The 23,479-nt window shown below is 36.9% G+C and overlaps 2 protein-coding genes across 2 annotated transcripts; one reads left to right on the top strand and one right to left on the bottom strand.

Annotated features, from left to right (window-relative positions):
• Positions 1-318: 318 nt before the first annotated feature.
• On the bottom strand, positions 319-8,837 carry si:dkey-183j2.10 (probable glutamate receptor). Its single transcript, XM_059537683.1, has 10 exons — positions 8,705-8,837; positions 7,995-8,067; positions 6,341-6,372; positions 6,035-6,214; positions 5,686-5,912; positions 5,430-5,527; positions 4,205-4,422; positions 3,880-4,099; positions 1,083-1,327; positions 319-910 (listed from the first exon to the last, which is right to left on the bottom strand). Exons 1-10 carry the CDS (start codon positions 8,705-8,707, stop codon positions 812-814), a joined length of 1,395 nt encoding a protein of 464 aa, XP_059393666.1. The 5' UTR covers positions 8,708-8,837; the 3' UTR covers positions 319-811.
• Positions 8,838-10,366: 1,529 nt separating this feature from the next.
• LOC132126432 (bromodomain and PHD finger-containing protein 3-like) lies at positions 10,367-22,476 on the top strand. The gene is made up of 13 exons (XM_059537681.1): positions 10,367-10,641; positions 12,414-13,954; positions 16,108-16,261; positions 16,609-16,740; positions 16,874-17,002; positions 17,124-17,436; positions 17,663-17,915; positions 18,672-19,213; positions 19,326-19,404; positions 20,031-20,116; positions 20,198-20,283; positions 20,378-20,532; positions 20,622-22,476. The coding sequence occupies exons 2-13, from the start codon at positions 12,462-12,464 to the stop codon at positions 20,803-20,805; spliced, it is 3,606 nt and encodes a 1,201-aa protein (XP_059393664.1). The 5' UTR covers positions 10,367-10,641; positions 12,414-12,461; the 3' UTR covers positions 20,806-22,476.
• The last annotated feature ends 1,003 nt before the right edge of the window (positions 22,477-23,479 follow it).

Below are 23,479 nucleotides of genomic sequence, written 5' to 3'. Positions count from 1 at the left end.
TGTGTTTCGTACAAGTATTATCTTGATTAAGTCTTACTCATCAACTCATGCCATCATAATTCATTATTTTTTCTAAAAGGGCCCTGGAATGTTACACTTGGACTGCATTTGGAAGCTGCAATTCAGAATTGAAAACTAAACATATGTTTCTCATGTTTGTTAAAAATACAGTCACACTTTGATGTTAGATAAAGTTTATTAATTCATTAATGTGGTGCTAGAATGCATACCTCTTTTGTGACAGTAAGTCTTTTTATTATTATTATTTAACATAAATGTATGTGCTTTCTATGTTTGAATTACAGAACAATTGTAATATGTTACTTGTAATTTTTACTTTTAATAGACATTTTCTTTGCATTTTTAAATTTATTACAAACATTTCCTCTGATGTACAGCATTTAACAAACATAAAAATCAAATTTACTCTGTTCAGTTGTCTCCAATCTTTGTCATTCATTCGCAAAAAAGATTTCACATTTAACATTTTTGTGTCATAATACTGGTCTAAAAAATTCTGTTTCTATATTGTTTCAAGATTGATCTTATACAATGCAGTGCATGAGATTTTGCGTTTCTCATTGCATCTTCATTGTAGAGAAAATTTTACTTAAATGTAAAAAGAAAAGAAAATAAGATTATGTATTATAATCTCTGAAGTTTAAGTACAGCTTATCTAAATCAGTTAAAAATATGAAAGGTTAAAAAGTTGAATTTTCTAACTTGGGAAATAGTATTGATACCTTGCACCAGATAATGTACAAACCTAATAATGTAAGACTTGCATATTACATTAGAGTTGTTGAGCATTTTATGCCTTGTTTTTGTCTGAGGTTTCCTGGTCTCCTTGTGTGTTGGTCATTCTCAAACGCTGGCTCAGCTCCTGAGTCAAAACTGCACAGCAGGATTTCTGCATCGATGAGAACAGGTTTATTTTCACAGACTCTATTATCATGAACAAAAACACATATTGAAATGTGCTACAGTAAATTTAACAGCAATGAAAAATGTCAATTTTCTTCCTGGTATGGTAGTTCATTGAGATGTAAGTGTTTGTTTGTGTTTATATTGGCATTACTTGCCTTCTGCTCCCCTGCAGTGCTGCGAGACTTTGAGGTGAGTTCAAACAAGGACAGCAGCACTCCAATCCCAAGGCCTATAGCCAGAACCAGGAAGATGCCCTTCATGCCATGGGCCCTCAGAGACGAGCCTTTGGCACTATCCGGTATACAGCTGCTGGCCCACCACTTAGTGCGCAGGTACGCCAGCTCCCCAGCCTCACTCAGCTGCAGGATGGCGACACTCAGGTTCTTCAGCATTGGAGATCCTGTTCCAGAAATACTGTGGCATTAAAACCATTTACTGCAGACTGAACTGCAGCAACGGCAACATGTCTTATGTCTCTCTTTGAACAAATAATTCAACCAAAAGTATTTCTTTTTGTAAATTTTAAAACAATAGTTCATGCAAAAATTTTAATTTGAAGTATAACATAAAAATTCAGAAAAAAATCCATTTACATTTAAAATAAATAAATTACACTGGCTTCGGGTAGTTTTTGACCTTGTCGAAAAAGGGTTAATGTGAATAATGGGAGATGGAAATGCGTTTTGCATATAAATTCCTCCACGCGCATCAAAAAGTCATGTGACTCTCACGCTTCGGGATTGCATTACCTGACTAACCAGTGGACCGATCTCGTTGTTTTTTCACAGCATTTGAAATGATATGACCATTCTTAAATGTCCTAGCAAAGTATGTCGTCAAAGTATATTTCTGTATAATTGCCTCCCAGAGCTGCCTTACACGACTGCATTCCCAAACAGCAGGCATCCACCTCTGAAAGCAATGACTCGCTCTTAGGAGCAAGTAATTTATAATATATATAAAAATTATTATATTCAGTGGCTTCTCCTACTTAGTGATATTTAGTGACCGTTTATCAGGAAGTGACGAAAACAGTGCTTATTCTTAAATGTTTTACAACCCGAATTCCGGAAAAGTTGGGACGTTTTTTAAATTTTAATAAAATGAAAACTAAAAGACTTTCAAATCACATGAGCCAATATTTTATTCACAATAGAACATAGATAACATAGCAAATGTTTAAACTGAGAAAGTTTACAATTTTATGCACAAAATGAGCTCATTTCAATTTTGATTTCTGCTACAGGTCTCAAAATAGCTGGGACGGGGCATGTTTACCATGGTGTAGCATCTCCTTTTCTTTTCAAAACAGTTTGAAGACGTCTGGGCATTGAGGCTATGAGTTGCTGGAGTTTTGCTGTTGGAATTTGGTCCCATTCTTGCCTTATATAGATTTCCAGCTGCTGAAGAGTTCGTGGTCGTCTTTGACGTATTTTTCGTTTAATGATGCGCCAAATGTTCTCTATAGGTGAAAGATCTGGACTGCAGGCAGGCCAGGTTAGCACCCGGACTCTTCTACGACGAAGCCATGCTGTTGTTATAGCTGCAGTATGTGGTTTTGCATTGTCCTGCTGAAATAAACAAGGCCTTCCCTGAAATAGACGTTGTTTGGAGGGAAGCATATGTTGCTCTAAAACCTTTATATACCTTTCAGCATTCACAGAGCCTTCCAAAACATGCAAGCTGCCCATACCGTATGCACTTATGCACCCCCATACCATCAGAGATGCTGGCTTTTGAACTGAACGCTGATAACATGCTGGAAGGTCTCCCTCCTCTTTAGCCCGGAGGACACGGCGTCCGTGATTTCCAACAAGAATGTCAAATTTGGACTCGTCTGACCATAAAACACTATTCCATTTTAAATGAGCCTTGGCCCACAGGACACGACGACGCTTCTGGACCATGTTCACATATGGCTTCCTTTTTGTTATGCACTGTAGATGATGAGATTTGCAAAGCCTTTGCAATTTGACATTGAGGAACATTGTTTTTAAAGTTTTCCACAATTTTTTTACGCAGTCTTTCACAGATTGGAGAGCCTCTGCCCATCTTTACTTCTGAGAGACTCTGCTTCTCTAAGACAAAGCTTTTATAGCTAATCATGTTACAGACCTGATATCAATTAACTTAATTAATCACTAGATGTTCTCCCAGCTGAATCTTTTCAAAACTGCTTGCTTTTTTAGCCATTTGTTGCCCCCGTGCCAACTTTTTTGAGACCTGTAGCAGGCATTAAATTTTAAATGAGCTAATTAAGTGGATAAAAGTGTAAAATTTCTCAGTTTAAACATTTGCTATGTTATCTATGTTCTATTGTGAATAAAATATTGGCTCATGTGATTTGAAATTCCTTTAGTTTTCATTTTATTAAAATTTAAAAAACGTCCCAACTTTTCCGGAATTCGGGTTGTATGTGGAACCCAGCTATAGATGAGTTTGTTTCTTTATAAAAACAGATTTAGAGAAAATCTGCTCACCAATGGAGCCTCAATGGAATGGGTGCTGTCAGAATGAGATGTGTGCATTACTTGTGATTGTGATGTTTTTGTCAGCTGTTTGGACTCTGACAGCACCCATTCACTTCAGAGGATCCATTTGGAGAGCAAGAGATGTAATGCAAAATTTCTCCAAATCTGCTCTGAAGAAATAAACTCATTTTTGATGGCCTGTCCATGAATACATTTTCATATTTTGTGATAAACTATAGCTTTATTGTATACATTTTTTAACTCCTTTGAACAACATAACTTTAAAATTTCACTCAGAAAATTTAGTATATTTCAAAAATAACTAAAGATACTGTTTCTAACATGAGATCCTGTAAGAGAGGAAAAACTAAGACTAGTATTTTTTATTAAAACATACTCCAATAATCTTTATTTACAGCTTTGGAAAATCTTTTTTCCAGTGTAAATCCATTTAAAACTACATAAAAAATCTTTGTCTCACCAAGAGGAGTTACAATGCTGTAACCTCTCATCCCGATGACCTCATGAGCCCGGATCAGTTCACAATGGCGTGCCACAGCCAAGTCCAAGGAAACTGATTCTCCAATAAAAGCATAGTTTCCTTCCTTTGCTCTCTGGACACCCTCATCCATGGAGGACACAAAACTCTTTCTCCGCTCCATGTGCTCATAGATACGACGGTAAGATGGGTTATTTGAGTTCTGTGCAAAAAGAAAATACATTAGGAAAACTTTTCTGTACCATCTGGTAGGAATGAATTTGAGTAATCTGAAAGAAATGTGATGAAATAATTCATGTGTTCAGACCTTAAAGAAAGCAAGAGTTGAGGAGCCGGCAAGTGTTCCATATTCTATTACGTCCTGATTAGCCAAGTCCTCAAAACCTTTAATCATGAGCGGTGCAGAGTCAGGCCCCTGAGAGGAACTGAGGCTGGAAAAATAACAGGCCAGGAGCACCAGGGCAAACAACCACCAGGTACAACTGATAACCCTTCCTGACACAGCTTTAGGGTGAGGGCCTGCACCTGCAGAAAGCAAAACAAATGAGAGGAAATTATGTTATCCTTCCATTAACAATGGCTGAAAAGTAGTTTAGATAGAAAAATAGCTGCAGGCAGCAATAAAGGGCAAAGCACCCCAGTGAACCATACCTTGTAATGCTGACTATACAGTATGTGGAAAATACATTTTAAGGCTACATATTCCTGTTTTAAGTATATAAGGATATAAGTATATTATTGCTTATATATTTTGATAAGTAGGAGGTGCAGGTGTTTTTTGCAGACTCTGTAAGGGCATGGCGGTGATGAGATTTTCCAAGTTTTGTTTTTATACCAAAGCATCTCTAAGACAGAGCTTCACTTCCTGTTTGGCATCTTTTTAAAAGCTGCTGCTTTAGTAGCTGGTCTATTAACTATACAACAGTATCATAACAGTAGCATGAACTAAAGTCATTAAAACATTTTTGTTAACTGAAGTAAAGCAGAAATAAAATAATTATTAGATGAAAAACACACTGAATGAAAATTACAAAACTGAACTAAAACTAAAACATAAACCTAAATAGTAATATAAAATAAAATATTAAAAAAACTGGAAAACTGAAATAAAGTTGAAATAATATAAATATTACATTAAAAGCTGAAGTTTAAGCTGAAGCATCTGCAAATAAATAAGAACTAAAATTTTACTTAAATAGTATTATAAAAAAAAAGAAAAATGACAAAAGCAAAAAGCTAAATTAAAATTGATTTAAAAAAATAAGAACAAACGCTAATTCATAATATTAATACAAATACTACGTAATTATTGTGATGCTTGATATTAATTAAATGTTGTGAAGATTCCACAGATTTTGGAAAATGTATAGCAAAAAAAAATATCAAAATGGCCATAAGGGATATGGTTGACAGTGGACAGATGATGAAATATATCCTGCATTCGAAGGGTCAAGACTTTGTGCTTTTCAGTGTATAACCACTAAAAACTGCCAATCCATTCATAGAATTATACATGATTCATACATGATTACCTTGCAGGCTTAGGGCTCCCGCAGCGTACCACAAACTGTAGAGGAGAGTGAAGTGATTTGGCTCTGTCTCAGGCTGACTCCACTCACATGGACTCAACCTTGACATAAAAAGACAAATATAGAATTGAGTTTCAGAATCGTATTCAGAAACCATCCTGGAGAACGGTTTTAAGCTATACTAATAAAATGTTTTGTGTCGAAAATAAGTAAGGGCTCTTGTTCTATGTGTCTGTGGTGTTCTCCTTCTTTCTCTGACCTTCCCACAATGCAGATGCAGACTGCAGTCACAAAGTATGCAATCAGGATGCCGAACCAGGTCTCCCCAGAGAAGGGGGAGAGGAAGTCAAAAAACCCGGCCTCCTCCGAAACGATATCTTTGCGGAGGAGGATACTGATTCCGGTCTGCATGTAAGGTTTTGTCATTCCCACTGCCTTCTCACGGGCCGCAGTGAGAGTGAGGGGAGCCACGGCGAGATCAGCTTCCTGTGAACAAAATATATGGAAGGTTTAGGAAGGATTATTATCATCAAGATGATTTTTCAGTTTATATGCATCAGTACAGTACCAGTGCTACTTTGTATTTTTCTGTAAAATTCATCACATACCCCTCTAACAACCTCCCCGATCATTCCGTTCCAGTTTCCACTTTCATCCTGCCGACCATACGCTCCATCCTTCACCAGGTGAACTTTGTATTTGAAACCCAGTTTCTTAGCCAGCTCAGTGAGCAGATCCATACAGTAGCCTTCCAACTGCGAGCCCTTGCTCATTGTGTAGGGGTCTTGCTGTAATCCAAAATGAATATGATGTAAATAATAAATTATTAACACAATGAAATTAATGTTATTATAAATGATGTGAAAATACATAATAACATAACGTTTTATCATGTTTTACTTTTTTAATATTACCTTGATGGTGGTAACTATCAGTTCTTGCCTTGCTGAAATGGAAACATTATATTATTAATATAATTCATTTATTATGAATACAAATACGTTTACATACGCTATCACTCAAAAGTGTGGAGTCGGTGGAGATTTTTTAAAAGAAGTCTCTTATTTGCTTAACAATGCTGCATTCATTTGATCAAAAATACAGTATATTGTGTGAATTATTACAATTTAAAATACAGTAGCTGTTTTCTGTTTTAATATGTTTTAAAATCTCATTTATTCATGTTGGCAACGTTGAATTTTCAGCAGCCATCACTCCAGTCTTCAGTGTCACATGATCCTTCAGAAATATGAAATATTAATCTCAATAGCTGATCTGCAGTTCAATAAACATTGTTCTAATTATCAGTGTTGACAACATAATTTTTTTTTTGTGGAAACCATGAATAGAAAGTTAAATCTTTAATGCATCCTTGCTGCATTCAAGTATTCATTTCTTTCAAAAAGAAAAAACATCTTTCTGAACCCAAACTTTTGTGTAGATAATATAAGAATCACATCACAGAACCCAGTTCATAACATCAATAAATATGAAGGGATTGAAGTCGATAAACAAAACAGAGTCCTACTGAGTAAACACATTTGAAAACCTCAGATCTGTTCAAGTGTGTGTTTGTTCAAAAGTGACCTCAAGTTGACACAGAAAGACATGGCCAAGATTTCAGTGGCTCCTCTATTGATCTGCCAAATCAGTCCTCTGGCTGGGAGTCCCACTTCCTGCTGCATTTGTGTCACAAATAGCTCCATCTTAAATTAGCCAGAGTCATCAGAGAAGCTTTTGTCCAGCAGCCCCATCCTCACTCAGTCTGCGAGTCTCAGGGAGATAATGATGAGTGAATGGCCCGGCTGCGTTTGATGCTCTCTTAGACAGCTTCCTGGTTTCCGGAGCCCACAAAGTTTGGCTGTGTTTTTCCTACTTTTTTTTTGTGAGAGACAATAATCTCATTGCAGGGCTGAGCTGTGACTAATTGGAGTTACTGTTTTCTGTCACTTGATCATGAAGGCTTGGTAAGGGCAGTCAAAGAGTATCTGAAGCTGAAGTTGAGCAAGGCCCTCAGGACTCCATCAGCACCATGTGATGTTGACACTCATCAGCTCCTCCTATTGAATTTATGACAGACACAGAGGGCCCTCGACGTGCTGTCATAGCTTGGCATGTCTTAAACACTGTTCTGCTTTTTCAAGTCTTTGAATTGATTTATAACCGTTTTCCAGAGGGTTTCAGCTGGCTGACTTCCTCTCTGTCAGAATTGGGTATGAAGTGTGCCAAGCAGGATGTGGTCACTATCTTTGATGATGTGCCCAGCTGACTGTTCAGCCATTTATCATATGACAGGTCTGTGAAATTCAAGAACTTCACGCGGTGAGGACAAGACGAGTTGGCACAGATTTCATCGTAGCTGCTGTTTATGAAATTACATGTGATGCCATAAAAGTCACCAATGACTCTATTGTATTTCATACAGAAACAGAACTTAGTAATAATTTGATGTGCTTCTGTGTGATGCCATTACATAATAACAATTTCACATAAGACAAAAACGTAGTATCTGCAGAATGCAAGAATACATTATTTATCCGTATATATATCAACAAACTTTGGTAATACCTGCTATGCAGATCTCTAACCCCAGCAGCAATACTATGCATAAAGAGACAATTCCCATGTTGCTGATCCTGACCTGCAAGCCAAACAGACAACCGGCTGTTTACATGTTAATACATCTAAAAACATTTGTATATTCAAATATACATATTATTATTATTTTTTGCAATAAATGCTGTGTTGTCTATTTTATTACAATTATTAATACTAAATAGCCATCTTTCCCTTTTGTATTAACACATAATACACATAATAACAAATTCTATATATATATATATATATATATATATATATATATATATATATATATATATATATATATATATATATATATGTATATATATATATATATATATATATATATATGTATATATATATATATATATATATATGTATGTATATATATATATATATATATGTATGTATATATATATATATATATATATATATATATATATATATACATATTTTAATATAAAAATGTTTTAGAAAGTAAAATATGCATATATAAAATGTAAAAGAAATGTAAAAAGACACATTTTATATGACTTCTTAATATTTTGTTGAGGTTTATGACTAGTAATAATACATAAATTTCTACCATATGACCACAAATGCATTTTCAGAGCTCCAGCAAACTTCAAATCAAACAGACATTAATGGCTTTCTAAGGATCTATCAATCAAACTGCATCCTCCAAGTCTCACACTTACCATGATGTCTTGCGGTGAAATTCCACTGACACTGACGCCGATCAAGACAGTGGTGTGCTTTACACTAATGAATTAGAGGGTTCCCACTAAAGGCTTGGGAAAAGCCAATGGGTTTTGGGGGGTGGAGAAAGTCATCCAAACACTTAGAATAAAATGGGGGTTGATAGAATATGCTAGAGCCGGAAGAATCATAAATACGATATACTTCCAGAATATGTTAGATACGAGATTGAAAATATGTGAAATTTTGATTTTAAAATTTGTTTCCCTGGACCACAAAACCAGTCATAAGTGTCTTTTTTTATTTTATTTTTTTTATTGAGATTTATACATAATCTGAAACCTGAATAAATAAGGATAGTACAATATTTGTCCACGATACAACTATTTGAAAATCTGGAATCTGAGGGAGCAAAAAAAAAAAAAAAATCTAAATATTTAGAAAATCGCATTTGAATTATGTTTTTATATATTTACGGTAGGAAATTTATAAAATATCTTCGTGGAACATGATCTTAACTTAATATCGTATTGATTTTTGGCATAAAAGAAAAAAATGTAATGTTGACCTATACAGTGTATATTGTTGGCTATTGCTACAAATATAACCGTATGACTTATGACTGGTTTTGTGGTCCAGGGTCACATTTGTGTGAAATTTCAGTGTCTTAGGTCAGTATGGCCCAATATTGAATATAATAAGTGTGCCCTCTAACACCCGTGTATCTGGAGGAAATGATAAAGCATATAGCCTACTTACATGCATAAAGTGTATATACACATTAAAAGATGGTGTTTATATATGCAGGGGGAAGAAAATAAAAGATTAACTATTTTCAGGTTGTTCAAACATATTACATAATAACATAAAATAAATCTGAAAAATAGTAAGTGGACAAAATTCACATACAGTAGGCTATCATTAAAGATGGTCTTTATATTCAGAGGAAAATGGAAAGGACTAAAATAAAGTTTAAAACATTATTCTTATTATTATTACCTATATTATTATTATTATGTCTTAGGTTGGTATGGGCCAATACCGATATAAAAGCTAACTAGTGTGCCCTCCAACACCAATGTTTGGGGAATAAACTAATGCATTCTATACATGCATAAAGTGTATACAGTGCATTAAAGATGGTATTTATATATTCAGATGAAATAAGAAAAGATTAAATAATTGTAGGTTGTAAAATAAAACAATAAATAATATTAATTATATGCCTAATAATAATAATAACAATGGATAGTAAGTGGACAAAAATCACATACAGAACTATTAAAAGATGGTCTTTATATTCAGAGGAAAGTGGAAAGGACATTTTTTTCTTTAAAGATCATTATAATATTATTATTAGTAGTAATATTATTATTAGTAGTATCATTATTATTATCTGGATTATTATTAACTACGGTGTCGACTATCGTCAAGAAATTACGTTTTTTTCCCCCACAATGTACCATACTTTACACGGACGTTTATGTAGCATGTGAACATGTAGTCTATGCGCGCAAACATAAGAGGGAAGTCAACCGCGTTGTTTTTCTCATCGTTCTCAGTTTCTACTGGCTTCTTTGAGAATTCACGGCCTCACGGTGACCATTTCGACCAATCGCAGACCAGTGCGCATGATGCGCGCGCCAAGTGCAAACCTTTTTTCTAAAGGGGCGTATTTTTCTTGCCAATTTAATTACAAACCAACGTTCAATGCACCCGATACACTCTGCAATAATGTCAGGCGCCTATTTGAAACACTCGGGCACCATGTCAAGGTGTTAGTGTTGTGTAAAGAGCCGGGATGTGTGTTTAGAAACGTTTTTGTGGGAAGTCTCTTCAATGGAGGGTTGAGGAAGCCCGTCTTGCTACAGAAGAGGACGCTGTCGCTCCTGGATATGACCGGCATTATCTGTCGTTTCGAGCGATCGATAAAAGAGTAAGTTTGCGGATTTATTTTCCACGGTTTTCTATAAACCGTAATGTCACGGGGTCGGGTAGCGCTGCGGTTGCTTGCTTGTTTGCACTCTCTAAACATGGCTACAGCATTGAAAGGCGCTGCTTTGCTGACTACACGGCGCTTTATTAACGATACACACAAGTGCCTTTTCTGTGCAGATACTCACACGGCATTGCATGCAAACGACTTGCAAATAACTATAGCGTCATGTGCAGTTATTTGTCGTTTGGCAAATGAAGTGTAAATAAGTAATATTACACCGTCAGAGTTTGTTATCAGGAAAAACAATCAAGGTTGAGACTGTCCATCAGCCCTGCTAAAATGGCTGACTCGCCTGTCTCGCTTCAGGATTGGTATTTAGCGCTCTGCAACCGAACTACGTCAGCTGGGTCGAGGAAAATTTGAAGGTCTGCCCGGTGATTGGTTCGAATTATTCACGTGATATGTGCAAAGCACTCTATTGGTTCGCCTGCTATACATTTATTTCCAACGTTTCAAATGGAGTGACATGCATGCTGTAAATGTTTATCTTCTCGTTTGAGTAATTGTTTATTGTTCACAATAAAGCATATACTTTTGTCACGGCAAATACACCATGAAGGACCAGAGTAGCTGCTAGTTAAAGTGCCCCTATTATGCAATGTTTTACTTGTTTTGGGAGTCTCTTGCATATGATTACATGCATGCAAGATTAAAAACGCTTTAGTTTTCTAAAAATATCACCTAATTTTCCAACGATTCTCAAATGATTAGTTCAAAGCAGTGCTAAGATTCAGTCTCTGGTCCAAATAAACAGCATACTCCCCTAGATGTAAAAAAAAAAAAAAATGTTTGAACTCCCCGAGATTTGAGAAGCAGTGGTCAATAGAATGAAGTGTTTGTGGGCGGGAATTATGCAAGTGTGTTACCTTGTGACGTGTAGCGTGCGAATTACTAACAACTTGTTTAGTCTGTAGAGAGATGATAAGGCAGATATAAATATCACTCATCCTAAAATGCTATACCATTTTAATGCTAATCTTGAAATTGTCCAGCAAGTCATGGGAAAAAATTGTTAATTATAATTTCATATTAAATAAGTAACACTATATGAATATGAGTGTCTAACAATGAAGATAAATCTCTCTCATGCTATTTGTATATTATTAAGAGGTTTTTGTTATTTTATTTTCTTAATTTTTTATGTCTCACCATAGGACAGATTTATGGTAGTCTACAGTTCAGTAAAAATGTAAAGATAATAATAATAATAATAATAGAATTGACAGATAGTGACCCTTCATATTTTCTCAAGATCAGACCATATAAATATGCATGTCTTTTTCAAAAATGGCCTTTAAAAAAAAATTTGTATTGCCTATTTGTCAACTACCCATATGCACTAATTTGCATGCATGTTGTTGTTTTTTTGTTTTTTTTTATTATAAAAAGTGATAGAGCAGGAATTGTTTTATTTTGTTGACTTGTTAAAGGTTTTTACAGAGAGGATTTTGGATTTTTTTTTTATCACTCCATAAATCAGAATATATTGTCAACGGGCGGGAAATTAAATGTTACAAAACCAAGCAAATTCCTTCCAAGACAAATGAACAGTCTCTTCTGTAAAAAAAAAAATCAGAATGTAGATATTGATGATGTATGTAAGTCCTTACAACTGACCTGTAGTGTCTTGTCTGTTGTTTGTTTGTTTGTTTTTTTAAAGCAGTATCTGCTCAATATTTGTAACATATTTATTCTTTTTATCTTTGTAGGTACTTATGTCCGTTCGTATTTTAGCATCTGTATAGAGGACGACTCCAATGAGGAAGTTAAGAAAACGAGTTGGCCAATCCAGGGCTGGAGGCTTTGGGAGAGGAATGGTCAGAGGAAAGGATCAGGGTCAGGTTGGTCCATCCAGCCTCGCTGACACAGACGCTTTGCTCTGTCCACCTTCTCCATGCAGACTGAACTTCTCTACAACCAGAGACACACTTACATATGCACAGGCTCAGAAAATGGTGGAGATTGAGCTGGAAGGACGGCTCCACCGGATCAACATCTGTGACCAGCTCTCTGTTGTAACAGAAGACGAGATGCTGGCTCAGGATCTGACGGAATGCAACAGTAACAAAGAGAACAGTGAGCAGAGACAGGGAAACAAACAGACCACATCTAAAAGCAAGCGGAAAGATGGCAAACACACAGCCAAAAAGAAATCAAGCTCTCAATATGGCTTACAAAACCAGGTGGCTCATAACCAAACCCCCTTGCCTAAGCCTACGTTTCGTAATGTGGACACTTTCACGGCTTCAGAGGCTCCTCCTCTTCCTGTGGCTTATTACCGCTTCATGGAGAAGTCAGGGGAAGAGCTGGACAATGAAGCAGAGTATGACATGGATGAGGAGGACATGGCTTGGCTAGAGATGGTCAATCAAAAGCGTGTGTCCGATGGACACGCTTCAGTCCCCCCTGACACGTTCGAGTTACTGATTGACCGACTTGAGCGTGAGTCCATTTTGGAGTCCCGCAGCCAGACGCTGTCCCAGAGCACCATCGACGAAGATGCCTACTGTTGTGTTTGCCTCGACGACGAGTGTCTCAACAGCAACGTCATCCTGTTCTGCGACATCTGCAACCTCGCTGTGCACCAGGAATGCTATGGGGTGCCTTACATCCCCGAGGGTCAGTGGCTGTGCAGGCGCTGTCTGCAGTCTCCGTCGCGTCCCGTTGATTGCGTCCTCTGCCCCAATCGGGGAGGTGCATTCAAGCAAACCAGTGAAGGAAGCTGGGCCCACGTCATCTGTGCCATATGGATCCCTGAAGTGTGCTTTGCCAACACTGTGTTCCTGGAGCCTGTGGAGGGAGTGAATAACATTCCTCCGGCGCGATGGAAGCTCACCTGTTACCTGTGCAAGCAGAAAGGCAGGGGGGCATCTATTCAGTGCCACAAAGCGAACTGCTACAGGGCATTTCATGTTACTTGTGCCCAGAGAGCTGGGCTCTATATGAAAATCGACCCTGTGCGGGAGACTGGCGCCCATGGCACCACTTTTACTGTGAAGAAGACTGCTTTTTGCGAGAATCACTCACCTCCTGGGATGGAGACAGAGGGGGATGAAGACAACGGGTTGGTTGGGGGCAGGGGTAACAGAGGTCAGAGGTCATACACATTAGTACCTTCACTGCAGCAAAGCCAGAATGGGCGGAAAAAAGGTTCTGCTTCACAACAGAGGAAAACGCAGAAGAATCCGCCAGGAACCTCGCGGAAAACAGGAGTGCCGCTCCTGCTGGTGCCGCAGATTCCGTCCTTTCGGTAAATTTTTTTTGTCTGTTATGCCTGGTCTTTTGATTTTACCTTACTGTTAGGGCTGCACGATTAAATTAGATCGTAAAAGCGATAAATCATGATTAGGCAGAAGCTGTGATTGTCATGCATATCTCTCAGTGAAGCACGGTTCTGTGATCAGTAGTAAATCTTCATCCGAAGGCCAGAGGGTGCTCTCGTGCTGAAACTCCAAATATGCCCTGAAGAAGAAACCCAGGAAATCCCTATAGCAGTTGCTGACTAAACAGAAGATTTAACTGCTGTCATTGATTCAGCGTGACTAATAAACACACGACTATGACAATATACGGCCTATCTGATTTCATCTTATTATAATTTTTATTATAATAAAGTATATAATAATGCAATGCTAATCAACATCACAAAGCCTTTATCACGGCTAAGAATACTATGAAATATGTTGCGTGCCTTATTCTGTGTAAGAAGCCACATCATTTCACAGAAGAATTTATTTCAAACACTCGACTGACGTTATAAAGTGGGTTTGGAGTAAAAATCTGTTATTTAATGTGGTATTTTCACATGCTTTCAGATGGAGAAGCATTTACTACACAGAGCCAAAGTTCACTGACAAACTATGCAAACAGCTTTCATAATCACAGAACAATTTCTTCAATTTCATTATTGCGTGATTAAATCATCCGCGATTATGAATGTGATTTTGTGTATCTTGTCGGTGAAATACGGCTCTGTGTAGTAAATGCTGCTCCATCTGAAAGCACGTGCTGGAGATTTACTACTAATAACATAACCGGCTTTTCTGACGCACATTTGATTAATCATGCAGCCATACTTACTTTAAACATGTAGAAGAACCTTATCTTCTTCTTTATATTTGGCCAGTGTTGAAGTGACTGTATTCTAAAATCATCATCAAATTGAATGAAAACTGTTTATCTTCCTAAAACACAGTCTAGGCTGGAAAATAATGTTAAGCAAGAATGGCTTTTAAAGGTATACTCCATCCTAAAATGAAAATTTTGTCATTAATCACTTACCCCTGTTCCAAACCTGTAAAATCTTCGTTCGTCTTTCGAACACAATTTAAGATAATTTGGATGAAAACCTGGAGGCTTGAGACTGTCCCATATACTGCCAGGTAAATAACTGTGTCAAGGTCCATAAAAGGTATGAAAAGTTGTCATCAGAATACTCCATCTGCCATCCTTGTGGCGCAGAGGACACAGAAGAGCATACGCAGCACGGTGATATGGAGTGACACGGAGTAGACCGTTGACAAAGGAATTATTGAAGTCATTATTTTAGTTTTCTTCACTTACAAAAAGTGTTCCCGTCGATTGCAACCCAGATTGCACATCTGATGGCAGATGGAGTATTCTGATGACAACTTTTCATACCTTTTATGGACCTTGACACTGTCATTTACCTGGCAGAATATGGGACAGTCTCAAGCCTTCAGGTTTTCATCCAAAATATCTTAAATTGTGTTCCGAAGACGAACAAAGCTTTTACGGGTTTGGAACAACATGGGGGTAAGTGATTAATGACAATTTTCATTTCAGGGTGGAGTAACCCTTTAAAGGTTACTTTTTTAGGAGTTTGGGGTCAGTAAGATTTTTTAAAGAAATTCATACATGTATTTAGTAAGGATGCATTAAATTGATCAAAAGTGACAGTAAATTATTTTACATTGTAACAACAAATTTCTAATGAAATAAAAGCTGCTTTATATTATAATAATATTTGACAGTTTTATGATTTTTACTTTATTTTTGATCAGCATAAGAGGCTTCTTTCAAAAGCATAAAAAAAACTTAACCTAACTTAACCTTAACTAAGCTTTTGGATGGTTCTTTTTGATTGAATCTTGGTAAAAATGTTATGGGGATAACGGCAAACAAATATACACTTATTAAGCATTATTATTTGGATACATCAAGATGCTTTTGTGGATAAACTTGACCTTCAAGCCTTGCCTTAAAAAAATTGGATATTGGCATATTTCAGAGTACTTTACGAGCACATCTACTCTCTTTTTATAATCCTAATGGATGAATTGAACTTAATTAGATATCCTGTGTTACATTACAGATGAGAAATAGGTTGTGAATGTTTCATGTAGAATTGAACTAAAGGCCTTTCTGATATTTTTTAAATAGGCTCAACAAGATTTGCACAGGGGTTTCTGTTGAAAGGAAGAATCAGTTTATGCAGAGGCTCCACAATTACTGGCTGCTAAAGCGTCACTCTCGTAATGGAGTGCCGCTCATCCGCCGGCTCCATTCTCATCTACAGGCTCAGAAGTCAGAGCAGGTTAGTGTGCTGTAACACATTACGCTTTTATTGACAGTAAAGAGTGTAAATAAATAATGTGTTCTCCAACTGTTAATAACCAAGCCCACACAGAATCTGTGCCAACAGAAAGCGCTGCCGATTTCTACAAATTTGCAGCACTCGTCATTCACACTTTCCCTGCCCCATGTTTGTTTGTTTATTACATATTATGGCTAATTTGACCATGTTTTCAAATCTTTTGCATAGGATTCTTCATAGGATTCTGCACAGGATGTAATTATTACTTATTGAGTGTGTTAAAAGACCTCAGATTGCTTGTATGTGCATTACATTTACAGATGTTAACTTTTTTTATTCATTTTTAGAGAGAGCCAGATGCAAAGTTGCAGGCAGTAAGAGAAGAGCTCAAGTACTGGCAGAAGCTTCGTCAGGACCTGGAAAAAGCTCGACTTCTTATTGAGCTCATAAGAAAGAGGGAGAGGCTTAAAAGAGAACAGGTGACACCGATCCCTTTGTGTCTGTAATGTTCTTTTGTCTTGTTCTCTGCAAACCATCACTTATTGCCAGAACAGGCCTGAGTTAATTACTAATTCAGAGCATCGGTTTAATTTGGCTCTCTTATCTGGTAAGATGAAACTTCAGGAGGCTGTGCTGGAGCTGCAGCTCACCCCGGCGCTGGTGTTTCTGCGCTCTACACTGGAGCAGCTGCAGGAGAAAGACACTGATCATATTTTCACCTCACCGGTCAATTTGAAGGAGGTGAGGAAATAAGCGTTTTTAAAATTTCCTTTCATTTAGCCATGGCCACGACGTATGTACATTGTAGACTGACCTTTTTTTTTAAAGAGAGCAGGGGAAATCCTTTTTAATGTTTTCCCAGGTTCCAGACTATCTGGAGTTTGTTTCTGAGCCGATGGACTTCTCTACGATGCATGACAAGCTGGAGGCCCATAAATACTCATCGGTGGCTGACTTGGAAACTGATTTCAATCTCATGATATCCAACTGTCTGAGATACAACTCCAATGACACAGTGTTCCACAAAGCTGCCATGCAACTTCGGGAGGTGGGCGGAGCTATTCTGAGACATGCCCAACTTCAGGCTCTCAGCATCGGCCTTGATCCCAGCACAGGCATGCACCTGCCAGAACAGGCCAGCACACACAACGCCACAGTCTCCTGGTGGGATGAAGGTGAACATTCATGTGTGCTTCTTCCAAAACCAAAAGTCCCCAAAATAATGACAATAAAAAATATAGATATTTTTAATGACAAAAAAAAAAAGTAGATTCTGTAATTATATGCTTGCCTTCATGTCATTTTAAAGCTTCAGAAAGGCTCAAGAAAATCACATTAAATGTAGCCCACGTTGCCTGAATATTAATCATTACATTTTCCTTTCTATCAAATGACTTACAGTTGACTTGCTCTTGGACCCTGAAAATCGTGTGCATATGTGTCGTGAGGAGCAGCTGAAAACCCTGCTGGACAAACTGGATCTGGTGGCATCTATGCGCACCAGCGGAGGTCGCACAAAACGCATGCGCCTGCTGCGCAGAGAAATTAACAGCCTCCGTCACAAAATCAGCCACCGGGACCGCAACTCACGACTGCTGAATGGGAAAATTAAAGGGGAAAAGATGGATTACACCTCCAAAACAGGTAATGCAAAGTAAACCAGATTAATCATGTCCAGAGGAAGTGTAAGAAATGCCTGGAAAATGTCTGCTATTCTCAGAATTTCATGCTATATAATTTATGTACTATATAATTTTCAGGTAAGTAAAAATAATATTATGGATGCCACCAAAGTCTCTATTTCAAAGAATACCATTTGTGCCTCAGTAAAAAAAATATATATATACATAAAAAGATAATTGCAGCTACTTTTCATATTCATAACTTCATATTTTTATTGCAAAAATATCTGGCAATTTTACTATCAGTGTTGGTTTAATATTATTCATATAATATTGTAGCATTTATATATATATATATATATATATATTTGTATTAGCTTTTGTTCTTTTACTTTTTCTTTAGTAATTTTAAATTTTTTCACTTCTGTTATTTTTTATAGTTTTTATTAAGCTTTAAATGAATCTTTTTCCGTTTTAAGTAATTGTTACTTTAACTTTATTTTAGTTAATTTGCAAGTTTAGTTTGTCAGTTCAGGTTTTTCATTTCATATTTTTATTTCATTTTTTAATTTTTATTTTTTTTTATTTAAGAATATAATTATATTTTAGTTAAGAATAACATCAAGGATTACTATTTGTTATTTAAAATGTTTTATTGAGGCACAAATGGGCTTCCACAATAGACCATGGCAGAAAAGCGACAGATAACGAGTTCTTTATTCAAACCTCATGAGTTATATGTAAATTTAAGTTAATCATTAATTTATTTCCATGGTTGAAGATTTAAGGAAATCAACATCCCAAAAAGTGCAGGAACCCACTTGTCCGGCCTCTTCACCTTTACCTGGAGATGCTCCACCAAACCCGCCCATGTTCTGCCTTGAGATGGGACAGACCACCACTCCAGCAGAGTCAAATAAACCTGGTAGCAGAAAACGGAGGGCAAAAGGAAAAGAAAGAGGTCTGATAGAAAATCATGATCAGACTTTAGAAGACGACGAGAACTTCCAGGATGCAGTGATCAGGGTTTCCTCCACAGAGAGCCCATCAGATTTGCCCAAGATGGGTGTGGGTCGTCGGACGTCGGTTCTCTTTAAGAAAGCTAAAAATGGAACCAGACTAACAAAGGACAAGCCTATTTTATTGCAGAATGGAGTCAGCAAAGCTGAAAATTATGTATCGCTGAAGCAGACCACACCAGCCAAATTATTGCCAGCACCACCAGCCCCAAAATCACCCCCTCCGTCCCCTCATCAGCTGAGGTCCAGAGGACTGAGCACATGCTCGGATGGAGAAGGAGAAAAGGCCCACTCTTCACCTGAAGAAAACGGTACTGGAATATCTTTACTAAAGCGATAACTCAAGTTTTTTGAGCAGTGATTTAAGTGCTGTCCACTGTGATGTGTTTAATTTGCTAAAGTGCTCTAATGCTCTTTATGTAGGCATCACAAATGGACTCAAGAGACAGAGCGGCAACTCATCAGATTCAGAAAGCTGCACTCCCACCTTCCCAGCACACAGGTAATGGATGCTTTCAGCATGCTTTGAATGCTGTCACTAGGGTCCCAGTTTAGATTCGATGTTAACATCTGTCTGAAGTGATCTGATCTGCCTTGACAGACCACTGATTACATTTAAACTGAAGGGTTTTTATTTCAAATATATGCTGTTCTTTCGAACCCTGAATCCCGAGAATCCAAAAAATGTCCAAAAACAATTCAATATTGCTAATATTGAGAAATGTTTCTTGAGCTGAAAATCAACATATTACAATGATTTCTGAAGGACACTGAAAACTGGAGGGTGCTAAAACTTCAGCTTTGTATAACAATTTTTACATTAGAAATACTTCAAATATATTTTATATATGTTCATGCTCATGATTGCTTTCCGAATAATACATGTATCCACACACTTTTTATATTTGAATTTTGTTTTTTTGTTTATTTTCAAGATTTTTATGCAGCAATCCAAAATTTACTTGAAAGTTTGTGGATGGAAACCAGTTATATAACAGGACCCTTTACACCTGTAATTAGCCCTGCCCTCCTGAGATTGGATCACATCACACCTGAACCAGGTGTTCAAGGTGCCTGCTACAAGAGCTTTGCATTTTAAAATCGTATATCTTCTAATGTTTTCTGCAGTTCCTCACCTCCAAAACGAAGTCGTGGTAAACCAGCTCTCAGCAAAGTTCCTGTCGGTGAGGAGGAGAATGGAGTTTCTAATGCAAGTGAGTACAACAAATACCTTTAAACTATATCGCTCCTCTTTCATTTGTTTTGCACAACTATCATTGTCTGTACTTTTGTAGGCAAAGAAACTTCTCAGAATGATGAGATGGAACCTCTTACCTTGGTTTGGGCAAAATGTCGTGGATACCCCTCATACCCTGCAATGGTAAGGATCACATGGTGTTGAATATATACATGAGACCCTTGAATATATGTATATCCAGCCTGTCCTAGCCTTAAGTAACGATGCTTTTCAACAGATTGTCAATCCTAATATGCCCCGGGAAGGAATTCTTCACAACGGCATTCCCATCCCAGTGCCTCCAGCAGATGTTTTGGATCTGGGTAAACGAAGACAGGAGGAGACAGAGGAGAAGTTCTTTCTTGTGCTGTTTTTTGATACAAAAAGAACCTGGTAAGGAGAAACATACACTTCATGAAACATATTTCGAAGTCTGTTATAGGTGTACTAAAGTCACCGTTTTATTATTAATTGACAATCAGGCAGTGGCTGCCGTTGGACAAGCTCCATCACATGGGCATTGACGACACTGTTGACAGGCTGCGTCTGATGGAGGGCAAGAAACCGAATGTGCGCAAGTCAGTACACATGGCATATGACAGGGCGATGACACACCTGAGCCACGTGAAGGAAAACTCAACCTTTAACCCCTCACATTTTATATAAAAGACTTTTATAAAAGTGCCCCTATTATGGATTTTTAAAAATCACCTTTCATGCAGTGTGTTACACAGCTCTGAGTGAATGAAAACATCCTGCAAAGTTTTAAATCTGAAAGTGCACCGTTTATAAAGTCACAGTCTCTCGAAAGAAAGAGTCGACTCATTGAATCATTGAAAAGAGTCATTTTAAAAACCAATCCAAAGCCGTTTCATGTTGATGTCAACATGAAACATTAGCACATTCCCCGCCCACTTGTTGGTCTTTTCCTGTTGGTCTGAATGAAAATGCTAATTTATTCTTTGCCACTAGGTGCCACTTTAGGAGCAGTAAAATAGCTGTTTCCCTGGTTACGCTGTAAACAAAGCAGCACTGCGCTCACAAACACTGCTTTATCAGGCATTACAGGAATGATGAAATGAAAATTAGATCAATCAGACCAATCACCGCAGATTAGCGTCACACAAAGGAGAGCTTGGAAAAATTAATCATTGAGCGAATTGTCTGGGAGCCGTTGAGCAAATAATGAAAAAATAAATGCATATTATAAGATTTTTTGACCTTGTTGTTGGGGACTCCCAAAACCAAAATATGAACTTTTCATCACAGGCATAATAGGGGCACTTTAAATGTTTGTCTAAACTGACTGTAAGATACCAATGGAGGTACGTTCATAACATTCAGATATTTATTGGTTTTTATACCAGTGACAGGCAGATTAATAAGCTCTTTTTTTAAAATAATGTTTTCCTATCCTCCATAACTCAAGGCACATCATAAATCAATCCTGGTTAACTTTAAATGTTCTCATTCAACCAAGATTTTAAGAATGTGTTAAATTCACTTATTGTAATTGCACTTATTTCTGTATGTTGAAATGTTTTGTCCATTTTTGGCCGTTTTCTTGAATGTGAAGTGATAGTATCACTTATGTTGCCAATGCACCAGAGTATTTGGGCAGTACAATTCAGGAACTTTGTGCTAGAATTTTGTTACGGTTTACTTGGATAACCTTCTGGATTTAGGATGTGCACAAAAAGTTCTATTCCCCTTAGAGCTGCTGGTTAATCATTCTTACGTGGTCATATATGCTTTTCGTCTTTATCAGATTCCAACTTCTGAGCGTCTGGTGTTTTACTACCACGGCAGTTTTAACCTACTGTGAGGTGCCACTAAATGAAAATATTTGGCACTGCTTACACAGAGCTCTATTTTGTGTCTTTTTTAAGTTAAGATGTGCCCTTTATTTTGAAGAAAGGCTGTGTTTGTTAAAAAGCTTGTAATTGTGCGTGGAGATCACTGTGTAAATATAAATGCATGTAATGTAGAAAATATGCACAGATGTGTTTTTAAAATCTGAAATGTAAATTAATGACAAACTTTGTACATGTCATTTTAATTTATTGAGTGGTTATGGAAAAGTTATTTAATAGTTATTGAGAAGGTTTAACTTAACAGCTCTGTAGAGCTTTATATTGTCCAGAAGGCATTACTGCTTTAATGCAATTGTTCCTTAGTGGTCTACCGTGAGAGAACATTGTAGAGTAAAATACCATATAGTCTCTTAGATCATGTACGCAGAGTAAAAGAGAAATGTGTTTTTTAAAGCCTGTGAAAAAGCTAATAGTACCAAACAAAAAATGTCTGAAATGAAAAATAAAAACACTGTTGAGCTTATGTTGCCCTGTCATTAAGCTTAACTTGAGCAATACATCTTGATCATGCACTAAGACTAAATTTAGCATTCACGTCAGTATATGAGATTTCAAAATACATGTGCTTTGAGCAACCTCTGATTTATTACAGCACCAATATATTATTCCTCTTGAATACAAATGTTTTTCCAGAAAAAGAAAAAAAAATTCATGTAGTTCTCCAAATATCATACATTGAGGATTTTCACGTTATGCCCAGTGGTTAAAACAAACATATTTTGGAGGTCTTGATCTTGACAGCATCATAGTGCACATGCCAGAAGAATAAATGTCACGATTCATGACTGGCATGTCAAACAGGAAACAAACAAATATATACAACAGTAAACCACACATGCTGTGCAGTAACCTAACTGAGACAGAAATTAAAGTACATTAATCCCATAGTTAAGACAGAATTTTATGATCTTGTGATGTTTTATCATGATATTTTCTTTCATTCAAATGGAGCAATGTTTGGTCTGTTCAGTTTCAAGTAGAAACTCAAATAAAACAAAAAGGCAAAGAAAACCTCTAAAAGAATACATCACAAGAAAGAACAAAGGTGCAATGTGACAATGCACAGCTCAAGCAGCCATACTACTTAAGAGACTTGATAAACAGCTCATCACTGGGAAACCAGATTTGATCTTTTCATTTAATACCATCTAATCTATATGCAATTAAATTTTACTATACAGTAAAATAATCTGGTTATAGCTTCAATAATTGTTCACTGCCACCAGTAGAGAAGGGAAAAAAGTCCACATTTTATTGGGCCTTTTTTATGAAAAGCTCAAAATGTTCTGTTCTGGAATAAAAGGTTCTCAAAATTTGATTTGTTTTTCTTCCACATAAAATCAGATCCAGTCCAAGATGTGTCTGTCAAATGTTTAAAGACACAAAAACAAAAGCAGCAGCTTTACATAACGTATTAACCCATGGTAGATTAGGATCTTTTGGTGGAATCATCTCCATTGTTTTAT

The sequence above is a fragment of the Carassius carassius genome, chromosome 44 (assembly GCF_963082965.1).
Source record: "Carassius carassius chromosome 44, fCarCar2.1, whole genome shotgun sequence".
Taxonomy (NCBI): Eukaryota; Metazoa; Chordata; class Actinopteri; order Cypriniformes; family Cyprinidae; genus Carassius; species Carassius carassius.
The sequence above is the reverse complement of the archived record's forward strand: the minus strand, read 5'-3'. Positions and strand labels throughout refer to the sequence as shown.